The sequence below is a fragment of the Tinamus guttatus genome, unplaced genomic scaffold (assembly GCF_059628265.1).
Source record: "Tinamus guttatus ecotype Peru unplaced genomic scaffold, ASM5962826v1 Tinamus_guttatus_pri_ptg000640l, whole genome shotgun sequence".
NCBI classification, from domain to species: domain Eukaryota; kingdom Metazoa; phylum Chordata; class Aves; order Tinamiformes; family Tinamidae; genus Tinamus; species Tinamus guttatus.
This window is the reverse complement of record NW_028289174.1, coordinates 51,660-76,643: the sequence shown is the minus strand read 5'-3', so window position 1 is coordinate 76,643 and position 24,984 is coordinate 51,660. Positions and strand designations below refer to the sequence as shown.

General features: G+C 39.5%; 1 protein-coding gene across 3 annotated transcripts in view; it reads left to right on the top strand.

Moving 5' to 3' along the window:
- The first annotated feature begins 378 nt into the window (after positions 1 to 378).
- LOC104577658 (kinesin-like protein KIF2A) overlaps positions 379 to 24,984 on the top strand; it is a 56,604-nt gene continuing 31,998 nt past the window's right edge. For all 3 annotated transcript variants that reach the window (XM_088535677.1, XM_088535676.1, XM_088535675.1), the window contains exons 1-4: positions 379 to 496; positions 21,134 to 21,228; positions 22,252 to 22,371; positions 22,817 to 22,871. In XM_088535677.1, coding sequence (XP_088391803.1) covers positions 433 to 496; positions 21,134 to 21,228; positions 22,252 to 22,371; positions 22,817 to 22,871 — 334 coding nt within the window. In that variant the 5' untranslated portion in view covers positions 379 to 432. The remainder of the gene's footprint in view (positions 497 to 21,133; positions 21,229 to 22,251; positions 22,372 to 22,816; positions 22,872 to 24,984) is intronic.

The following is a 24,984-nucleotide window of genomic DNA, read 5'->3' as shown; positions in this document are numbered from 1 at the left end:
GGGTGCCCGCCGCAGGCCTCGCCGCCTCGGGGTGGCGGCAACGGGCGGCGCCGGAGCCGGAAGGTCTGGGAGCTGCCTCGTGCGCTCCCGTGCCCAGACAGCGCGGCCCAACGCCCCCTTCCGCGCAGAGCAAGGAGGCGGAGGCGGAGGCCCAGGAGGCCCAAGCCCCCGCCTCCTGCGCCTCCCTGTGCGCCGGTGATGCCGTGACACCAGGCCAAGTGCGCAGGCGCAGCAGCGCCCAGCGCCTCTTGTATCCGGCCGGCGCCTTTTCTCTCTCTCCCGCCGCCTCCTCCCTGTCGTTCTTCCCTCTCTTCCTCTTTCTTTCTAGGCTGTTGCCGCGCGCGCCCGCCCGCCTTCCTTCCTTCCCTTCCCCCCGCCCCCTGCGCGTCCGGCCGGCAACGCCTCGACTCTCCCCGGCCGCCCCATGAAGCGATGGCAGCGGCCAACTTCGGCAAGATCCAGATAGGCATCTACGTGGAGATCAAGCGCAGCGATGGTCAGTGCGGAGGCGGCGGCCGCAGCCCGCGGCGCGGGGGGAGGGGGCTGCGCGCGGCCCATTGTGTGCGCGGGGAAGGGAAGGGAAGGGAGGGCAGGGGAGGGGAGGGGAGGGGCCGGGCCTGGCGCACGCCGCCGTTGTCAGGGGAGCGGGGGCCGCGGAGGCTGCGGCAGTGCCGGGGGGGCGGGGAGGGGCCGCGCCGGAGTACGGGGGAGCAGGGCGAGGGGAGGGCGTGGCGGGCGGGAGGAGGGGGAGAGCAGGGGAGGGGACGGCGCGGAGGGGAGGGTCGAGGAGATGTGGTGGGTCGAGATGGATCTTGCGGGAAGGGGCTGTGGGAGGATCCGGGGGAGGGGTTAGGTGATGGAGGGAGCAAAGGCCTTGTGTAAAGAAATAACTTATTGTTTGCTCGGAACTGCTCGCGAGCAAATGGCACAACGCTGTGCACGGGCAGAAACGCATTCGGGCGCTACCATTGCTCGGCAAAGCGCTGTTTCCTAGGGCTGAAGCACGAAAAGAGGTTTTCCCCTGCCCGTGACTCCTTATTTCTATGATGAGCCTCTCTCCTTGGGCAGCTCGTGTCTCTCACCCTGCCCAGCATCTCCTGTCAGGAGCCTGCGTGGTGCCACCTAGGAATGCTGTGAATAAAGGGAGTGTGTGTATGTCCCATCTAGGCTACCAGCTATTCGTATTTCTCCAGATGGAGAGAATTGAAATGAGAAGTTCAATGGCTGAATCAATGGCAGGTCACGTGTGACCAGCTCCTTAATCCAATGGGGAAGATGTCATCTGTTCTTGGCCTGGGTGAGATCTATGAGATCCACCAAGGTGGGTGGGGTTAAGCTGGAGTTTTCTGTAAAGTCTTTTTTTTTTTTTTTTTTTTCCTCCTAGTGTTTAGGAGCTTTCTAAAGACTAATCTAATGTCTTCATAGGAAGAAAAACCTGAAGATCTAAGGTACTGAAGACTGTAGGGCTTCGGCATGAGGCAGGAGATAGATAGGCAGCAAATCTTTATGCAGCTTGTCTGTCTGATGTTCCCTACTGCAGCTCAACCCTACAATAAAAATCTATTACTCGAAATTAGCTGGACTCTCTATTATACCTAACCCCTCAATTTGTGCTTAATGACTTGTGGGCTTTGAAGAATCTGATAGGTTTAGCAGTTATTTGCTTAACTTCCTACAGATCTGAGGTTTCAGAAAACTTCATCATAGCAATTTGTAAAACTGCTTCCCTGAAGTTTTGATGAACTTCGAATAAATGCTACTGTATGACTTGTTGTCTTCATAAGATAATGCATGAGAATGCTTTACTTACTTTTTTCCTTTCTGCAGAATTCTTCTCACTTGCAATGTCAGAAGGGAGAGCAGTAAGTCTTTAACATAATGATACTTATTTTTATTACTGTGAATGATTTACATATTTTGCTATATCACTTACATATGTGATACAGCACATTAAGTATACTGCACCTTAGTAATATACATATCTTCACAGTTGCTCAGGCGGTAGGTTTTGAACAATTTGTATTAGATGGGTCCTCATGTGAGCAACCACACTGAAATTTCTTACTAGAATTGCTGGGGTCTGGTTGCTGTGATATATCCCTGTATTTCTTGTGGAGGAGAAGATACATTATGGCCCAGCAATTGACAGCGTTCTGTGGTTCTTCTCCCAGTAAACTATATGAGAAACTGTCCTAGGTATATGTAAAGGAGCATTTTGAGAAGGATATTGGCAGACTGTCATCACTAGATCAATTTTAGATTGCATTGCCTTTCAGAAGGCAGGGTGCCAACCTGAACCGTGGCTGCACGTGCAGTCAGGATGATCTAAGCAGGGGAGGGTTTGCTGCCTGTGCCCACCAGCTGTGTTTTTTCCTGCAAACTGTCTTGCTGATCTAGTCTGACTCACAGAGGGGTCTGTGACCCCCCAAAATACCACAGATTGCCAGAAATCCATGGCTGGGAGGGAGGCAAGAAGGACGATCTTTTCTTGCAGTAACAGTGAGCTGCCCAGATCTGTTCAACTCAGAGCTGTACCTAGGTGCAATTAGGGCTAGGTATCTTATCAGCTGCCCTAGGCTGAAAGCACCACTAAAACCATTTAAGAAACTTTTGACGAAAACAGTGTGTTGGTCTGGGCTATTGTTCACATATTGCTTTCTCTGCAGGAAGTCCTTTTTTAAAAACTAAATATATTTAAAATTCCATTGTCTATCTGTTTATTTGCTGAATCTAGAGGAGAATAAAATTTTATTTTCTTTATGGGATAATTTGAAAAAGAAAACATTTTTTTCCATCTGTCCACCAGTTACGTTAAATACTTTCCTGAATGCAGAGCTTTATTAATTCCAGAAAACTCTGCATTCTCCTTTTTGTTTAAGGAATCATGGAGAACATATTTTTTTTGTAAAACATCAAGCACAATGTAAAACATCAATTCATACTTGTTCCTTACATTAAAATTGCAAAGACATATAAGACAATAAATGTGAGAATGAGACTTGAACGTCCTGGAAAGGAAAGCTGCATGTTCTATCATTTTGAGAAGTTCTAATTAAGTTTCAGGGTTCTATGAGAGATTTCTTATTGGACTGAGTAGAAAACAATATTGTACAAATGAAATGTGGTGTTAGCACTCATGGCCAAAAGCACATGAAAACCAGTATTTGGAGAAAAGCCAACATTTTCAAGAACTGACAGTGCAGATGCTGATTGCCTGTGTTTTTCTCTGCGTATAAACAATGGCATAAATGTTGTCTAGAGTTACAGATGACATTTCCAGTTATAATTACATGGAATAACTAATTCTGCTTATGTAAACTAAGAGCATATTAACTGGTTACCTAGTTTGCCTGTTTATGATCACTTCAGGAATATGGAAATTTATGCCTTATTTCAAGCAATTTACAAATGTTGCTTGAAATATACCTTTGCAGTATGACTTAGAAAGGGAAAGGAACAAAAGGAACCCATTCAGTTTAGTTTGTGAATCGCTAATAACGGGCTGCATTACCAGTCTTGAAAAATGTGCCTCAGCATGTGTAAGCACAGGACATGAAAGTGTGGGCTGGAAGGGACCAGCTGAAATGGAAGTTTCCTCCCATCCAGAAGATGTTCCTTTCTGAGATTGTAAATGTGATCATTTGTTTGTGAATTCCATTTGTTCAGATAATTGTCTGCTGCCTTACTTCTGAATTTGTACCTGTAAGAACAGGATATGCAGGGTTCTATACAGCTATTTTGGAGAAAGGCCAGATCACTTTTTTTGGTAGATGCAATCTTTAGCTGAGGTAGGATAAGTCTGTCTTATGCCCTGCAGATCTTTAGGAGGCTGATGGGTATTTTTCCTTTACTTTTTCACTCCAATTGTGTTCTAGCCATTTCGTCCTCAGGCTGTTCCCGTTCTCTCTGTCTTTGTAAATCTGAAATTCTACCCGACTGAAGGAAGTGACTGAAGATTTGATAGACCTTCCAGGAAAGGAAAAATGGTAATTTTATAGAAATTAGCTAACGTGGTATAGAAAAGAAAGATAATGAATTTGTCTCCATTTTTTCCCCAATAGTAGAACTGAAGCAGTCAGCAAGAAAACATAAATTGATAAAAGGGAATAAACAAGAAATTGTCATATAGTTTTTTTTTAATGAGAGCATATTGAGTCCAGAAGCCTAGCACGATTTAAAAAAAAAAAAAAGAATGCTGATATGGGTGGTAGGAATATCCAATGTTACAGTAACAATTAAAAATGTAGCAGTCTTAAAAGGTAATTGCTGTCCCTACTGGTCTGCAGTTTAAATAACCTCTAATGTATGAGAGCTAGGAATAAATCATCCCTATGGCTGTGCTGTTCTGTAATTGCCTACTTCAGTATTTTCTTCTCTTGTCTCTGAAACGTTGGGAAGTGGTCACAGTCAAAGATAATCCATCTAGTCCCAGAAGCTATTGGCAATTCTTCTCTCCTTATGTTTGCCAAAACATCATGGTAGCTGTTTACTTTTCAGACACTGTCAAGACTGAATTTTGTAAGTGTGCTCTAATATATTTTTTAATGCCTGACTTCTGAAAAATTGGTATTTCTTACTGTTGAAAGGACCATACCATCCTCTGTCTTTTGTGTAATCCTCTGTGATGATCTTGATTTTTATGTACAACTCCCAACAGCAACAATTTTGTAGCAAGGTAGAAGGTATTTAATACTATAAAAAACTCTGTTCAGGTTTGCCCTATTTTAAAAGCTCCTCAGGGTAGATTTAAATGGTAATGTGCTTTAACTTTTTCCTTTGGTGACATATATCTGTTCTTGCCCTGTGATTAAGCTTTTTTGTTACCACATTTAAGTCATTTGACTCTTATTACCTAATCCCTATGTAAGCCATTCTGACTGACACAATGTGTCTTTGTCCTTCTGTAGTGCCCAGATCACACACAGAGCTTTAAGTCTGCTTTTGTCAGTTGAGTCCATAGGTCCAACATCTAGGCTGGTCTAGTATAATCATTCTTGTATTTTTATATCCAGACTTTCTGGGGCTAGTACCTGCAGAAGTGTTGACCAAGAAGAGTGCATTAAACTTGCTTTGGCTTTTTTAAAATCACACTTTGAACATTCAGCTATTTGTTATTCAGCAAGTGGATTTTCGCTTTAGTTTTCAGATTCTCATTTTTTTTTATGTATGTCTTCTGTATTTTGTATAAATAGCTCTTGAATGACAAGAGTTGAAATCCTGCTCTTTAGAGAATCTTCTTGTCTTTGTAGTTCTCTGAGCATGTTTAGTACAGAACTGCTAGCAATAATGTCTTTAAAGCTGTATATGGTTGCTGGATTAAACAACTTGTATTGCAGGCTTATGGGGTTATTGTCTTATGGTTGCCAGGTAAAGTTGCTGCTCCTTCGACCACTCTCTATAGTAGCCTGTTGCCTGTGCCCACGTACAGTCATGTTTTCTTCTTACGGCTTTATGAACTGAAGACCTTGCCTTGATGCTGTGGGATTGTTGAGATGATAAATAGTTGGGAAGAGGCCATGCCTGAGTAGAAAGTAGTGTCATCCCAGAAGTATCTCTTTTTATTTGCCCTAGAAGGTGAATTAGCCTTTTGAATTCTTTTCATATGTCCAATTACTGAGGCACAAAACGAAGAATTGAATGAACAGTATGAAGTGTTTACCAGATGAGCTTCTTTCCTGTGTGGCACAAAAGTGTAACATTTTCTTTGAATTGACCTGTGAAATGTGCTGTTGTGTTTTCTGTGTTTGAGATGTAAGTAACAGTATAAATTCAGCTATTATGTTTAAACTTTGTCTTTGCCAACATTAATTGCTTGTATCATAAAATATGTTTTTCTTTTGAACTTTTTTTCTCTCTTATTGTTATTAGGTTATCTTTTCTTCCTCATCATACTGTATTGCTGGCATCTTGAAATCAGGAAGAGAATGATGAGGTCAACCTATTCTAAAATATAGTTTCTATGGAGGAAAAGAATCAGTGGCTTTCGATTAAAGATTTAAGCTAACTTTTAAGTTAGATTTCTGAAGTAATGCAAACAGTAAGATACAGAAGTTCATAGTTAAGACTCCCAAGCAGTCTTAACTTTGTTAACTTTGGGGGGACACCACTATCTACAGGCCTCCAACTAGACTGCAACACTGATCACAACCTTCTGAGCTCCTCCTTTCAGCCTATTCTCAGTTCACTTCCCTGTCTGCTCATCTATCCTGCACTTCCTGAGCTTCCCTATGAGGATGTTATGGGAGGCAACGTCAAAAGTCTTGTTGAAGTCAAGATAGACAACATCCACTGCTCTGCCCTTGTCTACCTGTCTAGGTGTCCCATTGTAGAAAGTTCTCAGGTTGATTGTGATTTCCCCCTTGGTGAAACCATGCTGACTACTCCTGATCACCTTCTTACCCTTCATATGCTTAGAGATGGCATTTACAATGAGCTGTTCCATCACTTTTCCAGGGACAGAGGTGGAGGTGATTGGCCTGTAGTTCTCTGGGTTCTCTTGCTTGCCCTTTTGAAGACTAGGGTGACGTTAGCCATCTTCCAGTCTTCAAGCATCTCTCCTGTTCTCCATGTCCTTTAGAGATGATAGAAAGTGGCCTAGCAAGATGTCCGTCAGCTCTCTTGGCGCTCATGGGAAGTGTGTAGTAAACAAAATTTATGGTCAAGCATGATGGTATTTGTAATTTAAAAAGTTTCTAAGAAGATATTTGCTTTTAATAATTAATTTCTCATAATGCTTTTGTAGCATAGTTATATGGGGAAGCATTGATGCTTAAAGCAGGTATTTTCAAATGACGCTAGGGTAGAAGGTTTTACTTAGCTGTGATAGTTTTTTGATGTATCACTCACCTGTTTCAAGAATATGAACAAGCATTCAAGTAGATGAGCAATTCATTTTGCTTGAAAGCTTATATATGTTATCCAGTTTTACCAGTTGTCTCTTTTCATAAGTGAATTCTTACTTGTGTTGCAGTTCCTTCTAATGCTATTTTTTTAAGTTTAGTTGCTTTTGTATTTTCCAAATCTTCAGTATATTTTATTGTGACTTGGGCTTTTATTTAAAATATTCTCAATACTGCATTGAGCTTAGACACTCAGATATATTTTCCTAGTTGTGTTGTTTGGATCATTTTTTTTTCTGGGTTTCAGCAGAGCTTTTTTTATACTTAAGATTTTTAGACAGGCATCATAATTAAGTTAGCTACAGTGTAGCTTGACTATTGGTGTGATTACACAGCTGTTTAAACTGGGTTAAATCTGGGCTGCTTTTGGCTTTCTGCTGCATCAGCATTAGTTTTTAGTCAAATATGTTGTAAGTTGGCAGGGAAATGATCAATCTGAAAAAAAACTAGGACTATGAGAAAAGAGAGAGGGAGGCTAGAGAACACAAACTGTCATAATCCAGATGTAGATTGTCTTAAGCTTATTAGTTTTATCTGTGAGTCTGTTCTTACAGTGTCTGTATATATGCACTTTTTTTCCTGCACCCATTCCCTTCCCTAAAACACATGTTCTTATATCACTATTTTGGTGCTATTTTTGTTTTCAATCTAAGAATTAAAATGCCTACAGCTGGCTCTTGTTCCCAATCCAGAGATAGGCAGGTGAGAGATAGGTGAGTGACATGCTTTCCACTTGACCTGGTGGGTTCAAAAGGGGTGCTTTGAAATCTGTAATAAGTATTCAGTTATGAGAGTACTGGCTATATCAAACATCCTGGAAATGCATTTTACTCATATACCCAGCAAGTATCATGAAAAGCAGGTCAGTTTAATCAATCCATAAACCTTTGATTTGCTAGAAGATGGGTGGAGTACATCCATCATGTTAAATTATTTTCTAAAATGGAACCGGTGTTGGAGGGTGAATACTAGGCTGGATATTGTTATATTTAGCTACTCTCTCTGCAACCTGTTCATCACTCATAGAAAATAAAGTAGCCATAGATAGTCCTCTGGGTCCATGTTACCTAGATTGCGTTGCCTTTTCTGAGTAGAAGAGTGTTCTGGGGAGATATTTTTGATGCTTTCAAATTCAGTGCATTTCAAGTTCATTGTTAAATCCTTAAAACTAAATTTTATATCTGATAGACAAAAGGTGATAAAGCTGCTTGAAAAATTACACTAGAATACTTTCCTAGAAAACTGAATGAATTTTAGATCTGTGCTTAATTTTTTTGAATGTCTATAGCGCAGTGAGTCATCTGTATGAGCAGAATATACCCAAGAGATTTTTGGTTACTGTTTAAATTCAGTTGTCTTTTATGTTGCTAGAAATCCAACTTAATTCTAGAATTGATTGGTTTAAAGGAGTAAATAGAAGTTCTTGAAGATAATTGTTCTTCTAACCAGGAATTTAAGTGATTTTTTTTTTTTTTAAGAGAATTATTCGTTAGATTTAGTAACTAAGCCACTTCATCACAATTTCTTGAGCTTTTGTTTTGAATGGATGCATTTTCAGCAACACTGAGTCTAATATTATATTTGGCTCTTGAAGAAGAAAAATTAGTGATTTTGCTATTTAAAGGCTTGAATATGATAGTAGAGGCTTTTGATCTGCTTTATTCAAACACTGCTGCTTTGTCTATTGCTTCGCAATAAATATAGTGTATTGTTTTTACTTAGTAGCAGTCTTGTTTGCATGAGGTGTAAGCTGCTGACTCCAAACTGGAAAAGTCTTACAGAAAAGTCTTACAGAAAAGTCTTACTTACAGAAAAGTCTTCCTCTCCTAGAGGAAATGGCCGGAAACTGAAACACTAGAGGAAATGGCCGGAAACTGAAACATCAAAAATTCCATAGGAACTTAAGGAAAAATTTCTTAACAGTGAGGGTGACAGAGCACTGGAACAGGCTGCCCAGAGAGGTTGTGGAGTCTCCTTCTCTGGAGATCTTCAAAACCCGCTTGGACGCAGTCCTGTGCCACGTGCTTTAGGTGTCCCTGCGTATGCAGGGGGGTTGGACTAGATGATCTCTAGAGGTCCCTTCCAACCCTAAGCATTCTATGATTCTATGATTCTATGATTCTATGAAAAGTACAAGTTGGAGTTTATCATGGCTCCTATCAGGCAAGGAAAGGTCTGCCTAATCCTAGATATGAAAAGTGTGGGTATTTTCAGTATTTCCTGTTTCATATGGACTAGTATGCAGAGAGTTGTCTCCAGTGCACCAAATGCACACGTGAGTGGAGGGAGGGAGCAAGCTGCCTTTGTTTAAAGACCTGTTTAGAATCAAGGTGTCATATGGAGTACATTTGTGTTCTTGCAGAGTTGGGATCTAGGATTTTTTTAGTCCAGTTGTTAATCAATATAATGAGGTACTTTCCCTTTGAGACTGAACTATGTAAAGAGTTTGAGATGTATTTTGTACTGATTTATGAACGTGTTTGCTAGACATGAATAATTTACAGTGGCGAAGCTCAGTGTTTCCTCTTTGGCTCTAGCCAGAGTGAAGTGGATTCAGCTTGAAATGCACGTGCACACTCTAGATTTTGGAATCCTCCAAGTTCCTGATTCAATTTCAGGTTTTGTTCACATGTTCTTCTGTGCTGTATTTATGAATTGAACTTCCCTGTTCATTTTGACAGCTTATTGGGATAGGAATTCAGGTGGTGATGAAAAGAGTGAATATATAAATCACTGTCTCTTGAGATATATATATATATATATATATATCAAGAAGTTACACTAAGCTTTCATCAAACAATAGAGAAGAATTTAAATGTCGTTCAATGTTTGCTTACCGTTTTGAACTTGGACTTCTGGAACCTTGTTAAGATAAGGCAAAAATACAGGCTTTAAACTTTTATAGAGCTGGAAACTTCTCGCTTAGTTTTAACCAGGAGCTACAGTTGACAGTTCTATAATAAATTAAGTAATGATAAATATTCTCAGTAAAGGAAATAGAAAATTTATACAAGCACCTTTTATAGATATCAGACCATTTGCCATTTATGACTCATTCTGTCAATCAGATTTTTTTAAAATTCTATGTGATGCAAGAAGCTATTGTTTCTAGGTTGCTAACTGTCAGCTTCCAAGAAAGCAGAGAAAATCATGAAAAAGAAGTCCCTGCCATCTATTCAAGGAACAGACAAAACAAGAAAGGGGGAAGGGAGCACAAAAACTGGCCGAGTTATCTTAATCTCTTGGCAGAAGTATCCACCACACCCTTTCAATCCCCCTCAATCTTAAATCATGTTGCAGAAAAGCTTAAAAAAAAAAAAAAAAGAAAAGCTAAAGCATCACTCATGCTGCTGCAGTAAATGGAAAAGATGAGAGATGACAGAAAATACTCTGATGTCATACATCAATATCTCGTTCTTGTCTGAATAAAGTTAACAAATGGTTCTTTAATTTTCCTCAATCCTCAAAGCTGCAGGGGGGTGTTCCAATGAGCCATGAAAATGACCTATGGGTACTGGGGAACTTTTGAAAAAGGTTGGGGATTGTTTTGGTTTGGGTTTCCTTTATGCTATGGAAAGGAGATCGCCTTCTGGATCTATGGCAAAACGAAGATTGTTCTTGAAAGTGGGAAATCTCAGCATTTCTAATCTCTGCCTGCTTCATCCTCTTGGTCATCTTAGTTGTTCTGCTCTTTAGCTTCTCTAGTTCTGCCCCATCTTTTTTTTTTTTTTTTTTTTTTTTTTTTTTTTTTAAGATATGAAGACTAGAGCTAAACACTAACTTAAGATGTGGATGCACTAAAGCTTTATGTAATTTTGAAGTGACCTCACTTTTGATCTCTAGCTTCCTGGTGATGGCCAACATTTTATTGGCTCTCTCTGTTGTTGTTGTTGCATCTGCATATTAAGCAACAAGGGTTTCTTTTTTTTGAGTTGTAACTGCTAGTTTCAGTTTCAGCGTTTTGTCGCATAAGTTAGAGTATTTTTTTTTTCTGAGTGCCTTGTCTTCTGTCTATGTTTAAGCTCTTCTGCCACCTTTTTATCTAGTCACTAATTTTTGATAGGTGCTTTTGAAGTTCTTCACAATTGTCATGACATTTTACTACCTGAAAGGCTGAAGGATGAGACCCCAAGCCTACTATAATTCAGAGTGCAATTGAATATCTGACTGGATCTAACATTTAAGTTTTTGAGCTGATATTCTGGGTGGTCTCTTCACAAAAGAAAGCCCTGTTCTTTCCCAGCCCCCTCATTCGTTAGTGCTTGTTTGCATGAAATCTTGCTGAGAGGGTTAAGATGTTTCAGAGCTTCTGAGTGTTATGGCTGTGTATGCACTGTAACTTTATCTTGTTCCTTGTTTTAGTCTAGGGTGTCCTGGTACCATGGTACCTGGAACCATGATTGTTCTTACTGCGTGCATCCTGCTTCATTTGCAGGCTCTTGTGTGGAGTGAGTCAGATGTCTGCCTTTTATAGAAAGCCCAAGCCTGGCTCCCGGATGGCAGGCTGAGGTTTCAGAATAGACCAGAACTATTTTGGCTCTCAGTGCCCAGGACAGAGCTGCTGTGCTGTGGCGAGCATTGCACTTGCAAGTTCTCTTGCACATCCCAGCATGTGCTCCTCCTCCATGCTCTCCTGGTGTCACAGAGGCAGGCTGTAATGCAGCTTTCCACTGTTTTGGATGGGTCAAAGTGAAATGGCATTTAAAAAAAAAAAAAAAAAAAAAAAAAAAAAAAAAAAAAAGATAGGTCTCAGGGCTGTATGGGTGCTTCTTGGGACCATAGGCAGGGCACACATATACGAGCATTTCAGTTCAGGTCAAGAGTGCATTTTGGATGTGTATCTTCAGATTGCCCCTTAATTGCTTGCACTGTGCTTTAGTTCACTTTGAAAGTGGCCTTGGAGCATGCTAAATTCCTTTTGGATAAAATTTAGCAGGAAGGTGCACTCCAGAAACAGATGTGATGCACTTCAGCAGCTAATGGATGCTCAGTCTGTGGCACCAGACCAACCAGTCTGAAGTAACCCCTCAGTCCCCTCCAAAACACACAGTGTGTGAGCATTGGATCCTCAGCCACCAACTGTTTTGTTCTGCAGATGTGCTTCTGTCTCAGGACACTGCCTGATGCTACAAAGCCATGGATCTGTGCTAAACAGATCAGATTTAAGTAAAGCTGTGAGCTACGGTGCAAGGTGCTATCCCAGGAGTTACCAATGCGGCCCAGTCTGCACTGTGTGTCCTAGGAGCTCTGTCCCTGGTGCGGTCTGAAAAGAAAGTGGTGAACTCCACAACTTGGATTTTTTATTTCAATCTAGGAGTAGCTGCTGGTGGAGAACTGGAAGGGTGTTCCTAGACTGTGCCTTTGCTATAGGTTCAGTAACAGTGAAGTGACAGATTCTCACAGAACTGGCCTCCCCTCCACACAGAAAGAAGAATCATTCCAGCACAGCAGTGACAAGAGCAGCCTAACTGAATAAAATACTTTGATGTAATGGAGCAATAAATCCTGACGTTAACATCAGTTTCAGAAGTGATTGAAGCTTAACCTCCTTGATTTTGCTTTAAAACAGGAGGAAAAAAAAAAGTGCAAATTAATAGCAGCACTCTGGGACCTAATGGTGCTTCAACTATAGAGGTAGTAACAAACAGTGGGGTTTTTTTTTTTTTTTTTGATACATTATAATTATTCATTACTGATCATAACACAAATAGTAACATTGTTTTTTAGAAAACTCGATTATCCTGCGAGAGTGGGAGTTATCATCTCAATGGCAAATTATATCATGCTGAAGAGTAACAAATACATTTTATACCAACTGTTTTATTCTGTAACAGCACAAAGTGAATGATCATGTGCTTCTGCTGTCATTTGCGAGATCATAAACAGTAAATGACAGGAGAAAAATCTTGATTTTCTAGTTCCTCACAGAATAATTGTGGGAATCATCAGTGGTAAGTGACAAGGGGAGAAGCGAGGGCAATCTTAGAATTATTGTAATTTTGTAATCAATGTTGCTGTGGAAAGCAGTTTGGACCTCAGGTAGAGTACTGCATCTTTTCCTGGTTGTGGGTGTTAATAAAAGGTGGTGCTATTCAGGGTGGAACAAATACAGGTAGGCTCACCTTTCTTGTACAGATTTCTGTGTGTTAAATATGGTGGTTTCTTCTAAATCTCTTTTTCTGTGGCGAAGTTATATGCGGAGAACTTGTCTGCCCTTAAGGACAGGCTAGGATGCTGTGTGTGGTGCAGCTGAGACCTCTCACAGGGCAGTGCACCTGTTTGAGAGGTTTCTGTGCAGCTCAGTCCTTAACTACATAGTACAGGTTTCCTATCAGAGCTCAACACCTAGAGAAGCAGGATGTACCTGTCATTTCCAGATGTTACAGCTATGAGCTTCACTTTACATTTACTTGTGAAGCCAGTGGTGCCATTTCCATAGATTTCTGGGGTAATTACATCTTCTGAAAGTAAATAAATGAAGGGAAGATAATATTGGAAGAGCTCCCTAATGAGAAATAACACATCTTGAAATGTGTTAAAAGACAACTAGCCCCCACTCCCAAAAGCAACCAGACCTGCTCTGAAAGCAAGTAAAGACTGAAGGGTTCCTCTAGCTGGGGAAGCCACAAGAAACTGTTTTGAATGCAAAGGGAAATTTATAGACCAACTTGAAAAATGAGAGGCCAGGAAAAAAAAACAAACTAACAAACAAAACAATAAAGAATGAATTGCAGTCAGAATTGTGACAGCAGCCCTGGGAAACAGCTCTAAGTACCTTATTTAGATGCACCACTATAGACAGTTACCAAGTTCAGCTGGACTGAACAGTAGAATTAGATTTTAGTGTCTTTGTTTCATTTTTGTTGTTGTTGCTGTTGAAAGCAAGGATGATCAAGAAGTTGCTTGCATCGTTTGCTGTATAAGGGACATGAAAAGCACTTTTTGTATTTTGAAGCTAAATACTACAGTTGAGTAGCATGTGTGGGTGTTTTTTTTTTCTTTCTCCATTTGTTAAAGAGTTGGCATAAATAGTTGTTTTCTCTAAAGCATTCCTTTTTTGTACAGAAATTGGGCACATATCTTGTGTGGAGAGTTTCTCATGGATTTGGTAGCATTCAAGATGAAGAGTAGGTTAAACTGTATTTTTTACTCAAAACTTAAATATCCAAGCAGATATGGGGAAATTTCATTTGGATAGATACCAGTTTCTGTTCTGAAAGCCCATGTAATCTTGCAAAGGTTTGATGAACTCATGAAATGCGGTTGTAGTATGCTTGGCACTTGATTCGGATGTCTCTGTAGAATTTAAAAACTGCCAAACGATTTGGTAGTGATCATTCACAAAAATAAATATTGAAATGTGTCTAAAAATGAAATGGGTAGTACTATTTTTAACACTTAAGAACTAAGTAACCCATTCGCTAGTCTGATGACACTAAAGCTATGGTAACAGCCAGCATAATGAGGAAAGCAGGTTACATGGCAAAAGTAATGGGATGGGTAAAACAAAACCAAAACAACTGTGGTAGATGCTGTTGCGGTTTTATGGGGGGGCAAATTTGGTAAGAGATGAATCTCCTTGCATTCCAGCTGATCCTCAAAGGTTAGAGAGACCGGGGGCGGCTGGACTCATCCCTTAATAGGGAAACCCAATACTGTGTTAGCTATGTGCCCAACTCTGGCAGTATCGGATTCACCCACAGTCCGTGGACCGTCGGTCCGATCCCCTTCCTAGGAGCGAATCAAGTTCCCCAATACTGTGATCAACTATCAGCTCAACTCTGGCAGTATCGGATTCACCCACAGTCTGTCGGCTGTAGGTCTGATTGCCTTCAAGACAAGTGGTCGGGTTCACGAATAGCACAATTTATCCAAATGCAACATTTGGAAAACAGGATTTGGATGTTGGTATAGGAAATTCTCTACTACAGTGTGGGGTCCTTAGCTAGTGCCATGTGTACAAATGTGCCATCATCACTCACCCCAGAAGATGGGAGAGGGCTCTCAATCTTGAGGAGTCTCCTCAGGCGGTGTCCTGACCCGAGGGGAGGAAAGGGGTTCAGCCTGTCGACTGATCCAGAAGTTGCAATGAAGTCTTCCCTCTCTCCTTTTTCTTCTTCCTTTCTAGTTCTTACCCCCATTCTTCCTTCCTTAGTTCACCTTTTATATATTTTCTTTTACATTTAGGTGGAGCTTGAGTGACTCTAGTCATATTTACTTTTGTTATTCATCGACTTTAAAAAAGTCTCCCGAGTTAATAGAAAATCTAGAGAGCATGCTCAGGGCCGAGTGGTCGTGTATTGGTATTATAATGAGATCAGAAGGAGAAGAAGCCTGAGCAAAGCCTATCAGACGGAACTGATCTGCCACTATTGTTGGCCCAGCACCAGACATCACACTATGTGGCCCATCATCTGCACGGTACCACCAGGTTGCCACCTCTGCAGGGAGCACAACAGAGTTTGGCTGCCTGTCTTCACTCCTCTTCACGCTCCATTCACTCTTATTAGTGTGTGCTAGGAGGGCAGATTGTGTTGCCAAGGGAATCGGGGAGAAGTAGATTCCACACATACCAACCATCCTGGAAGTGATAACTGTCACCTCGAGCAAGTCTCTGTAATGCCATACCTTCTGTTAGGCCCTATTTTTCTCCAAGTCTCCCCCCCCCCCCCCCCCCTTCTCAAGCAATTCTCTCACAGATGCAAAGAAGATAAAGGTAGATTGTCATAACAGAGAAGTCTCAGGCTGTTCATTATGCCAGGGCTACATGTTTGTGGATAAATGAAACTTTAGAACAAAATAAAATCAAGCATGTTTTGTGTTGCAGAAAAAGAACCATCTGTCAATAATAACTACCAGTTTTTCCTTGGGGATTAACAGAAGGCTGTATATACAGTACAGGGAGAAACATGACAAATGTTGATCAAGTAAGAACATTGACACAGTTAACATCACTGGAGAGCCCTAGATGGGAATTCTCTTTCTCCTTTGGGATTTTTTTTCATGGAATTCTGCTGTAGCCATAATTTGGGTGTGAAGGTTAGTCCTCCATTCCTCCCTCCAGTCCTGTAGGAGCAGGAAAATTCTTCCATCAGAAGCATTATTTAAATTGGAGCCTATAACACAGATTTTTTTGGAACCCCTGTAATTCTGGTATACACTAATTTTGGAGTTTTTGTTTTGCAAATGATGTGTCTCTATTAAACATATTTTTTTTTCATGTATAACTTGTGGTTTGTATTTTTTAAAAGAAAGTGAAGAAAAATCTGTTCTTCATGATTTAATTGGTGAGTGGTGGCAGGGGGTGAGGATGCAACAGGTCCAGAAGTCCCTTCATGAGGAAACATTAATATTAGTCCCTCATGAATGTGGTTTAAGAGAATCCTGGATGTTTCACACTGGTGTTATAACCCTCTAAGAAATGGGCAGGTCCTCTCACCCTCAGGAAGGCTCTGTAGCAGATGCTCAGTTGTGCTATGTTTTTGAATTCACCTAATATTGTTGCACTTCCATAGGCTCAGTACACCACTCCGAGACCTGCTGTCCTTCTAGGGAAGGAATGATAGGTTCAGAGTGGAAATTATGAAACTTTCCTTTCTATAGTTTGATCCAGAGCTTATGTGTAAAGTTGCAACTATTATCTCAAAGATTTTTCTAAGACTTCATAAAATTTCTGTGTACAAAGTGCAAATGCAGTGTCCCTTCAGGCCAATGTACTCTTGTTTGGACGGTTGGGGAAGGCTGTGATCCTTTATCCAGCCTTACTTCTTGAGTCACTTGAGAGGATGAAAAGCTGCTCAAGTCACATGCCAACAAATGCTTCAGCATTTGTAACACCAACCCATCTTTAGCTGTGGTAACGTAAATTACTGAAGAGTACTAGAAAGATGAAAAAGCTGTGGTTTTAGTCCTACAATTGGTTGCTGCTTCAAAATTGTGGTAGTTTCCAGAAGTTTTGCAGGCAGATATTGGTCTTTTCACTTAGAGGCAAGAATCAAAATACTGCTCGGTGTTGCTATTCCTTGGCATTGCTGACAGTCTGAGAGAGTTAAAATGTTGAGTTCAGCTGTGATTACTTGCTCTTGTTGCTTCCTCCTAAGCCTTGTTCTGCACCAATAGCTAGACTAAAAACTCTAATGATGGAAGTGATTCTTCTGATACTTTTGCATGTATTTATACTTCTTCTTTTCTACTTCTGGTTTTCAAGTTTTCATAAGATGGCTAGGAAGAGAGGGAATGGAGAGCTGATGTTCTTCACTTGTATTGAGACAGGTGAGAATATCATAAGGTGTGTGTGTGTTTAAGGATGTGACTCAAAGACAAGGTAATTTCAGCATGGCGGCATCCAATATATATGCATTGTCTTAGTATTGTATTTGCAGCAATTTTTGCTTCATGATCTAGTTTGTAGGAGATAAATCAGATGCCATGCACTGAGCAAAGGAATTTATTTATACAAATAAAAGCCTTTTCAATTAACTTCTCAGTTAGTCTGGGATCTATAGCAGTGTAACTACATCCCAGAAAAGGTTTTGCCTGTGATGTGAATCCTAGTGCGAGGAGAGAAACTGGAAGTTGAAGAAACTCTGAGTAAAGAATCAGTGTATCAGCACTATGGCTGTACTTTCACCTTTTCTTTTTGACATGTGTGCAAAGATAGTCTTTATTCACTGTCCCTCTTTTATTTTGTCGGAATGCACATTCATGAACACATTTACATGTCAGGTTTTCATACCAACTCTAGACAAGTGCATTAGGAATCAAGGACATTGCCTCCAATCACTCTCTGCAGATTCATTTGGCTTTTACACTTCAGCATTTGCAGCTTGGTCTTGTTTTATATGCTAGATGAGGTTTATGCCAGCCTAATTGGTTGCTGGCATTCCTGAATTTCACAGCTGCTGTATTCAGCTGTGTACTAGAAAAAAACATAATGGAATACTGTTTGCAGAGAGCAATAGGCAATTGTAAAGATGTAAATTTGCTTTCTGGACGTTCAATAACATGAAGACTTTTAGTATCACATTAAAGATTTTAAGGAACAAATTGTGTAGATGTATTGCCACTTTAAACATTATAGTATACATTTTCTATTTAAACTGAGAATATTTAGAAGTTAGACATTATTTTTAGTTTTGTTAATGTCGTTTACATAATCCTGACTTTCCTGGTTGGCGAGCAGATGAGGATTGGCGAGAGATGGAAGATTGTGATTCTTTTGTTAAGGGATGTTAGCTTACTGTGTGTGTGAGAGTGTTCACTATTTTTGTTCGTTCAGCATCCTGCTTTGATCTCCTTTCACTTGTTACGGCAAAGATTTAAGCCTTTAATTCTAAAGTGTTATTTCTTCTCTATCAAGAAGTAATACAGAGCAAAGGAACAGGTAATATGCCTTGCTTGGTGGCTGATGGTGTCTCAGCTTTCAGCTTTTACTAGTGGTCTTCCCTCAATATTTAGCATGTTATCAGATTCTGTAAAGATTATAATAATTACATTGTATATAATATGTTTCCTGAACTTATATTTTTCGTGTTGATAACTGGTCCAAACATTAAAAAGAACAGTAGATTATACCAATGTAAGCTTGATGAGTCTTCCAGTTCCTACAGTTTTGAAAAGGTTTAATGCCCTTGTAGACCCGGGGTGTGGCATTGCTATAGGAAAGATAGAGATTCTACTGTTTCTTTACTAATAAACCAGAAAGCTAATTAAAAGTTTTTGAAACAGTGGTTTTGTACAAAATGGGGGCACTAGAGTTATTAACTACAGAAAAGTTAGTGGAAAGGTCTTTTGAAGACCTTGCACAAGGAAAACTTTTACGGAAGTGCTTGTCCATGGAAATGCCGTGCAGGAGTGAATGCCGTGCCCTGTGAGCCTCCTGCAACATCGTCACCGCTAGAACTAGGCCATGGTCCTCAGGGCAGGATGAGGGATTGAGCAACAAACGCTGGTTGGGTGAGGAAACTGGAGGAAAACCTGTGCATCTAGGGGAGGCCATGGCTGTTATTCCTGCCATGCATCTTTTGAGCACTTGCTGCTGGTCTCTGGATTCCTGCTGAGGGGTGCCCCACTCCACCGCTATTGCCCTGGTAGTCGCTTGCTTTTTCTCAGCACATGTTGATGCACATGTTGGAGCTTAAAACTATGACCCTCATGCATGTTGGCTGTTATGTATGAAGTGAGTAAATCATGATAGGGTGTTTGTTATTATTTACTCACCCTATCTTAACAGCTTATGCAACAAGTGATAACAATGCAAATTGATACAAATTGTGGGTTTCAGAAAAAGTGAAGGAATCCAGACTTTTTCTGTAGATTTGCACGGGCAATGTAAGGAATTGCAGAGCCTGGAACTTGAAAGAGAAAGATACTAAGGAAATAGAAGTCGAGGAGCAGAAGGAGGATGTGGCATTTTGTTTGTTTGTTTTTGTAAAGAACTACTAACCTTCTTCAATGGAGGACTGAACCTATGACTATATGTTGGACGGGGACAAGTCCAGAGGTTACAAATGATTATGTAGGTATGTTATGTTCATAGCAAGGTAAGTATTGTATGTATGAATACAGTGCTGCCCAGGGGTCCTAGCTACTGAATTAGTCCTGGGTTTGCGATGTTTTGACTGAGTTTTAGTTAATCTGTTCTCCTTAGTTTTGTACTAGAGTACATAGATTTACCGTTACCTTCTGTGAGCCTTGCAGCCTCTTTATTTACTTATACTTAACTGGAAATGAATGGTTAAATAGCCTTTGAAATAAAATAAAATATTAAATATATAAAGCTCTGTTGCATGTGTTATAGAGCAAGATTATCTGGGATTTCACTTAAGGTTGATGCTGGAGTTTGAAATAGTCACTGAAGGGTGATGGTCGGGGAGGATGTGGAAGGAATGGATTGATGTGAGCGAGTGCTGTAGGTGGAGAGGGGCAGGGTTGTCTGCTGCCGTCACAGATGCCAGGTTGCTCAGGTAGCTGGTGTGCAGGCCGTAGAGGTGCCTGGGCTGGTGACAGAGGGAGGGAGCTGCGCTGGCCTCCAGCTGCCCTCCTGGAGATACCTGCAGATGTACGTGGGGGCTCCTTGTGAGCTAGAAACAAATTAAACCTATGTGATTTTTGAGGGAGTTCCTGCAATCTTTCTGCATGTATAAAGCTTTAAGAGCAAGTGTGCTGTGTTTCTGAGTTTATAGGACTTTTTTTTTTTTTCCCCCAGAGTTAATATTAATAAAAAAATGATTCTAACATTCCTTTTTACTACTCTTCTTTCTTCTCAAATATGATATAGAGTAAGGGGTTGCTTGTTTGTGTTATAGCTGACCAGAGGAGAGTATTAGGGGAATGGTTGTTTTTTTGTCTTGGTTTCTTTAGAAACCCCAATTCTTGGTACTCTCAGGGCAAAGAAATGATGTGAAATCAATGTGACACTTGGGTCTTAGTGCAGAGCTGGTCTGTTATTACAATTGCTCCTCACTACCATGTGCAGGAAATAAGGTGCGACAGATGATATTAAAAGAATTTGTGATGCACTATATATTTAAGATGGAAAAAAACATCTCCCTACAGAAAATTTTCTATTTTATTGTACTTTACAGGGGCTTGCTAACTTTAGCTCTTTTGTTTGAGAAGACTTAGCAATAGCAACTCAACTCCAGTTTGACTCCAGCAATTTGTGTTAACAATTGTTTCTACAATGATGATCTGAATTGTTGATGCAGGGAATTTGCTTTTAGTTGAGTGATCAATCGTTTGAATGTTCATCAGAAATGGATATCAGAATGCAATTTCAAGGTGCTTTGCTCCTATGTCAGAACAATTAATGTAGCAGCCTGTGAAGGGACAGAGGGTGAGAGGGAAAAAAAATAAAAAATAAAAAATAAAAAAAAAAAACAAAGAAAAGAAAAGCCCTTTGTGTGGTGTACCACAGTAAACCTTCCTGCCCATAGGAGATTCATGGTGTCGGAATTGCTATCAAAACTTGTCAAAGAAAGAAGGGTTTAAACTGTATTTTTCACAGGGTGATCTACTGGCTTACCATCAGTTTTCTATTTCAGTGTCTTATTAGAATCTCCCTTTATGAATTAGATTTGAGCCAATTTACAGTAAGTGGTCAGGGATCGTTATTTATTTATTTATTAGCCCTCCTTTCTGCTTTTCTCTTTGTTTTCCAGTACAGGGATTAAAATAATTTATGAGAAACTTTTCCACGTGTTAATAAATTATTCTTTGCATTTACTTTCTAGGTCGAATTCACCAAGCTATGGTAACATCTCTAAATGAAGATAATGAAAGTGTGACTGTTGAATGGATTGAAAATGGAGACACTAAAGGCAAAGAGGTAAAATTAATTGTTTTAAAACTTTTTTCTTAAAAAGAGAAAAAGCTGCATAGCGCTTTGGAATTTTCACTGAAAGCAAAAAGACATGAAAATCTTTAATTTGTGATTCTTTGGTTCCAGACTGTTGGACAATCCTTGTTTTTTGTTGTATGAAATTTGACTTCCTGAGATCTGTGTCATAGCTTTCAGATAGTGCTTTTCATCTATTGATTTTGAACCAGATTAGAAAGACTTTTCTCATTATCCCTTTTTTACAAGGAGAAAAATCAAATTGTTGAGGGGGACAATGACTTGCAGTTACAGGCAGGAAACTAGTGGGAGGGCTAGGTTAGAAATCTAGTGTGTGTATTATTGTAGAACGGAACTTCTAGTTTGTTTATTTTTGTTGCACAATAATTTTCCAGCCTTGTTTTCCTTGTGAAACTGTGTCTCTGCATGTCTCGGTTATGCTTCACTACCCCTGTCCCTGTAAATTTTGGACCTGTTAGCAAATCATTTAAGGTCTCCAGGAAACCAGGTTTCAATAGTTCTGAAACCAGTTATTTTGAGGTATAATCCCTGTCCCAGCTCTCCTCCCCGCACCCTTATGGCATTATGAATAAGTAACACTTACAAGAAAAATAAATAAGTGATAAATTTAGCATGGCTTCCACCTGTGCTTTTAATTTTTGAATCATCTAAGAAATGCCAAGTAGTTGAGGTCTCTCTATTTTATAGAATGTCTTTCATATTCTACAGTAATTGTCAATTTACCACAGTAATGCTAACTACTTTTGCTTTAATTTTATCCCTTTATAAAATTGTGGATATCTACTGGTCATTTTTAATTCATCTGCTTTCTGAAATTAGTATATTTTCAAGCAATACAAAGGCCAAAGCTTAAGGTGTTTTTAGCAAATAAGAGGTTTCAGAGGTGTTAAAACACTAAATATAGTTATTATGTATCCTCAAACTTAAGAGGAGAAATGGAGAGGGTGAAATTATCCGAAGGCTTATAAACGTGTGTTATGTTCTTTTAAACAGATTGACTTGGAGAGCATATTTTCACTTAACCCAGATCTTGCACCTGATGAAGATATTGAGCCTAGTCCAGAGACACCACCACCACCTACTCCATCAGCCAAAGTAAACAGAATTGTGAAGGTTGGTAATGCCTACCAAATGTACATATTAAACTTACAGTCCTCCTATGCATGTTATTTTCCCTGAATTTTTAAGTCTAACTTTTAATATGTGGATCTGCTTGATAAGTGCTTTCTGCTTTTTTTTTTTTTTTCCTATGGTGGATAGGGAAAGATAAACACATTTTTTAAGAACTTGTCTGAGAAAGAGGGAATTGAGGATTAATGTTTATATCACTATTTATATAAAGAAAATATATTGAAAAGGTTTTTGAGGTTGTTGTGAAATAGTAGCTATAGTTCAACCACTCCTTATTCCATGCTTTTCTTGGAGAGATTTTGCAGCAATCACCTTTCTTTATTGCTGGTGTCATATTATTTTTATTCATTGGAAATAAGAAAAGGTGGGGCTGCACTTTATATTTTCAATGATAAGATAATCAAATAAGAGATCTCTTTCCTTATAGAGTCGACGAACTGTGGTACCAGTTAAGAATGACACTCCTGCAAGAGATAATAGAGGTAAATGTATCTTTCCATTTCATGCAGCTAAAAATATGGGAATATGTCAAAGTATGGGAAAACATGCAGATATAAAGTTCTATACTAATTCTGCATTTCTAGTTCAGTATCTACTTATAAGAGATGTAAAGGACATAGCACATCATTCCTGGAATTATTCCTATGAATTTTTAGAAATGGGTACTGTACAAACAGTATTGATATGCAAATGCCATATAAGCAATATAACATTAAGAAGGTTAAGATGAATGACATGAAGGTGCAAAATTTGAAGTTCATTAATTATGCTACATTAAATCATGTTTGACTTTTCCAAATTGAAGCATGCTCAGTTTGCTTCACCTTCACAGTGCTTTAATACACAGTAAGTGATGCATTTAAAAGTTCTTACACATTCAGTTTTCTAGCAGTCTCTGTATAAGAGTTCATTGAAAGACTGCTTAAACCCCAGAGGTAATTTCTCAGTCTACAGTCAACAGCAAAAAAGCTGCTGAACTATCACAGGAGGGTGGGCGAATGAACTATGTATTGGCTGAATATGGATGTAACGTATTTAGAATATAAGAAGGAATAGTAATTGCTTAGTAACTGCTGATATTTTTCTCTTGAGTGCTTAAGCTTAACTGACTTCTGTTCATGATGGTGATGGGATATCTTCAAACATTATTTTTTAAATTAATGACTTAATTGACAGAGCACTGGAACAGGCTGCCCAGAGAAGTTGTGGATTCTCCTTCTTTGGAGATATTGAAAACCTGCCTGGATGTGATCCTGTGCCACATGCTCTAGGCCTCCCTGCTGGAGCAGGGCGGTTGGACTAGATGATCTCTAGAGGTTCCTTCCAATCGCAACCATTCTGTGTGAATTCAAGTTATTATAAGATTCCATTCCATCTGTTTAAACTTGAAAAAGAAGTTGACTTGCTTAGCTTTGTTTTTGTTGCAAGTCTTCATTATCTCTTCTGGAGAACCATTGAGATCACTTTCACCCTTCTGTCATTTGCTTCTGGAGGTGTAAACAAATTAGAAATTCATCAGGACATATATATATATATATATATATTTTTTTTTTTTCAAACTATTTCGATCTAAATTTGAGACATTCTATTGATATGGTTTCCTTCTCACTTTCTGCCTTTTTATAATTTTATTTTTTAATGTCAACTTTCTTTTGTTTTGAAAGTTTTTCTGCTCTTGGCATTGCCTGATTGCATCAAATATCCATACAAGTTGTCATTTGTATTAAGCGATCTGTTTGGTATGGAATAAGCCCTGTAACTTGCATTTTGATGGAAACTATGCATCTTACAATTCATGTTTTGCTTAAGAATTTGTTGGTCTTGTAATTTTCTTAACATACTGTTCTGTTCAGTGTATTTAATTCATGCTATAATTTATATGTCCCATAATATTTGGAACTGATTTGGGCATTTGTCTTGTCTATCTGATTTTATTTGTTTCCATAGTTATCTGCATGTTGTATACTCTGCTGGGCTTGTTTGGAAGGGTTCTCTCAAAAGTAATAATCAGAGCTACTGCCTTCACCTTCATGCTCCTCCTGATAGACCACTTTAGTACTGTGTGTAAGCAAATGGCCAGCTGAAATGAAGTTGTTTTGAAGTAACTCTCTGAAAAACAGCTTAAAACATTCAGCTCTGCCAATGAGATCTGCATGCTCACAGCTCCCACAGGATTCATGAAGAACAGACATCACTCGGCACCTTTAGAAACTGCCATCTTTATTACATATAAAATCAATGCATAGATTTAGTTAGGTATATCAATTGCCTACATCCCCTGTAATACTGTATCAGAAAGGTTTGTTTCTTTCACTTGTAGAATGTGCTGCACTTCATTGCTTTTCATTTATATCACTCCTCCAGAAGCTATAGGTTAAATGGATTGGAACCATTTTGTAATCCTTAGAGAAGGTGAAATAGCAGGGCCTTGTTTCTTACTATGTTTTTGGGTATTATCACAGCATAAATAAAATTTCAGTACTTCAGACTGCGGTACTGCAGATCTCCAAGGACATATTTCATTATGTGTACATTATAAGTTGTATTTGCAACATCCATTTGTGGCATTGGTATTTAATAATTCTATTGTGTTGG